We start from the raw sequence: 2808 nt of genomic DNA on the forward strand, positions 1-2808 counted from the left end.
CTAATGTTGGATATTTTTGCTGTCTTAGTTTCTCCTGATTAAACTATCTGATAGTGTCTCTCTTTTATTATTGTTTCTCTTCAAGAGAGTCTGTTTTTGGATGTATCATCCATGTTGTTCTTCTCATTTTAAATTCTTTGTTTTCTACATTCATTCCCTTGGTGTGTTTTGTGTGTTGGGGGCCATGTCAGGCCAGGGATGGTGCATCGGAGAATGAAACCCAGGAGGCAGAAGGCCAGAGAGGAGGCTGGGCAGCATCCTGGAGAAAGATGATGTCCTTCTGAAATGGGAAGGAGAAAGGAGAGGCGGGGTTGAGGGTGATTCACGTGACATTTGGATAGTAAAATTGAGTGGATTTGGGAGACTGATTGGATGTGGGGTGACAGGGAGGCCTCAATCAAACCAGGCACCCTAGATTCTGACTAAGACCACTGCGTGGACTGTGATACAGGGGAGTTAGGAGAATGCCACTCTTGCAGGGTGTCAGCTGGTTGTCTTTCTGACATTTTCTTGGGAACTTCTTGTGTATTTTGACAAGAGGGCTTTGTCCGGGGTATTTTTAGGCAGTGACTCAGCGCGAAAGGCTTTTCCAGAATCCCCACCCCTGATTTCCTGAGTGCATCAGTGGAGCATAGGCAGCACTCCGTGCCAGTTGAGTTCTCCTGTTGAGGCACAGAGTTCACAGGCTGTAAATTCAGAAGACAGCCCCAACCTATCAAAAACAAACAAACAAAAAATGTACACAAAATGACAACACAGAGCTTTATACTCAAGTCCTGGGTTTCTCGTTTCTGCTGCCTCAGTGCATCCCTTCTTCTCCTCCTGTCCAATCAACCCCTCCGGTCTCTTCTCCAGGAGGTATTTCCACCCAGCAGATTCTATATTCCCCATTGCTGAAACCAAGGAGACACTCAGATTAGCTGAACCTCTCATACATGACAGATTTTGTGATACTACCAGGACTGCCTCTTAAGAATACTGGTTTTTCTTGATATGAACAAAATCAATATTTCTTCAAGGATATGGTAGATTGAGACTTATTTTCTCTGTGAAATAAATCCAATAGGTCTAATAAACCAGGAGTCAGCAGAGCTTTGTTAAAGAGCTACACATGAAATTTTTTGGCTTTGCAGGCCAGATGGTTTTTGCTGCAACTACTCAGCTCTTATAGCGCAAAACCAACCAAAGACTATATAAAAACAAACTTACACGGCTGTGTTCCTGGAACACTTTATTTGTGGATGCTGAAATTCAAATTTCATATGATTTTCACATGCCATGAAATATTCTTCTTTTGAGCTCTTTTGCCAACCATTTAAAAATGTCAAGTCTGTTCTTAGCTCACAAGCTGTACAAATATAGGCAGTGGGCCAGATTTGGCTCCTGGGCCATCCATGATGTGTCGACCGCTGCTGAAACCCAGAGAAGCTGAGCTGAAGAGCCCATGTCTCTTATAGCTCATCAGGCAATCATGTCAATGTTGGCTCAATTCCCCCTCTCCCCACACTCCAGGCTGATACACGTGTTGCCCACTACATGCTGTAACTTTTCATCACTCTACAGACCTTGTCTGAAGAGTCTCCTATGACCCTTCAACTCCACATTGAGTGTCCATTTCTCATATTCTATGCAAGTCCAAGTTCTGGACTTCTGCTATCATGGCACTAACTATACAGTATTGCAATGACTTGGTAATGTTTGAGTCTTTGTAGTAATGTGGCTCAGCGAGATGAGCAATCCTGTGTGTACCTCAGGTTCACTGCTGAAATCCCAGAGCCTGATACAGTATCTTGCACCTAGTAGGTTCTTTCAGTGCTTACTGATTGAATGAATGATTGCATACATATATGAATGAATCCCAGAACTATTTTAAGGCTCTGAGGAATCAAAGAGATCAATGGACCATGGATGTAAAGGAGTTATCTCATGAAAAATGAGACACTAAGTACAGAATGCTAAATTGTGGGCTGCTAAGTGACTTGGAGAAAGAAGAAAGCAATGAAGACTAAACGATTGAAGGTTTAATGAAAAAAATAGACCTTGAACTTTTCTTTGAGGCAGTTGGGTAGAAGAGACAGAGAAAAAAAAGTATTGGGGGTTATTGTTCAAGAAGGGGGAATTAGCAAATGTATTTTGTTTGGACACACTTTTATCAGGCTCTATTCCTCTGCAAAATTCCTCTTTGGAACCTGGGATTCTATTCAGCGGATCGCCAGTGGGTAGGTGAGGAGAGTTCCGGAGTTCTGCTTTCAAAGAGCATGGCTTCTTTTCTTCCAGAGACACAGATGTGCACACAGTGGCCTCCCTGTTAAAGCTCTACCTCCGAGACCTCCCAGAGCCTGCCGTTCCCTGGAGCCAATATGAGGGGTTCCTGCTCTGCGGACAGCTCATGAATGCAGATGAGGCAAAGGTTGGTCTGTCACTAGGGTTAGTTGCCTGCTTCAGAAGAAGGTGATGGTTACTGAATACGATTCAGGTAGGCAAGCAGCAGTGGGTCAGGGGGCCCATACCTTTAGGTGAGATACTTTGTCAAACTGGAACTTCCTCAGTAACAAAAGGCAAATGAAGCCAATCATGGTGACAACCTTCACGGGATGTAACAATCCAATAAAGAATTGGACCCTAATCCAAATCCCCTGAGTCACTTTACAATTAGTAGGAGAAGGAGGATGCGTTCGAGAAGGGTTTCGAGCCACACGGCATTGTTGAGACCCACTGGGGCATGAAGTCAGGCTGACCACACTGGAGGGCAGGTGAGAGGTCAGAACGTACTAGCTCCATGATGACCATGAATGTCAGGCACGGGCA

At 44.3% G+C, this 2808-nt stretch overlaps 1 protein-coding gene across 2 annotated transcripts in view; it reads left to right on the forward strand.

Annotated features, from left to right (window-relative positions):
• ARHGAP25 (Rho GTPase activating protein 25) overlaps positions 1-2605 on the forward strand; it is a 69970-nt gene extending 67365 nt beyond the window's left edge. The window contains exon 6 of one of the 2 annotated variants that reach the window (XM_019635760.1): positions 2278-2603. In XM_019635760.1, coding sequence (XP_019491305.1) covers positions 2278-2455 — 178 coding nt within the window. In that variant the 3' untranslated portion in view covers positions 2456-2603. Of the gene's footprint in view, positions 1-2277 lie in introns of both variants that reach the window. The other variant, XM_019635750.1, reaches the window with a different exon arrangement.
• The last annotated feature ends 203 nt before the right edge of the window (positions 2606-2808 follow it).

The sequence above is a fragment of the Hipposideros armiger genome, unplaced genomic scaffold (genome assembly GCF_001890085.2).
Source record: "Hipposideros armiger isolate ML-2016 unplaced genomic scaffold, ASM189008v1 scaffold_2, whole genome shotgun sequence".
Classification (NCBI taxonomy): Eukaryota; Metazoa; Chordata; class Mammalia; order Chiroptera; family Hipposideridae; genus Hipposideros; species Hipposideros armiger.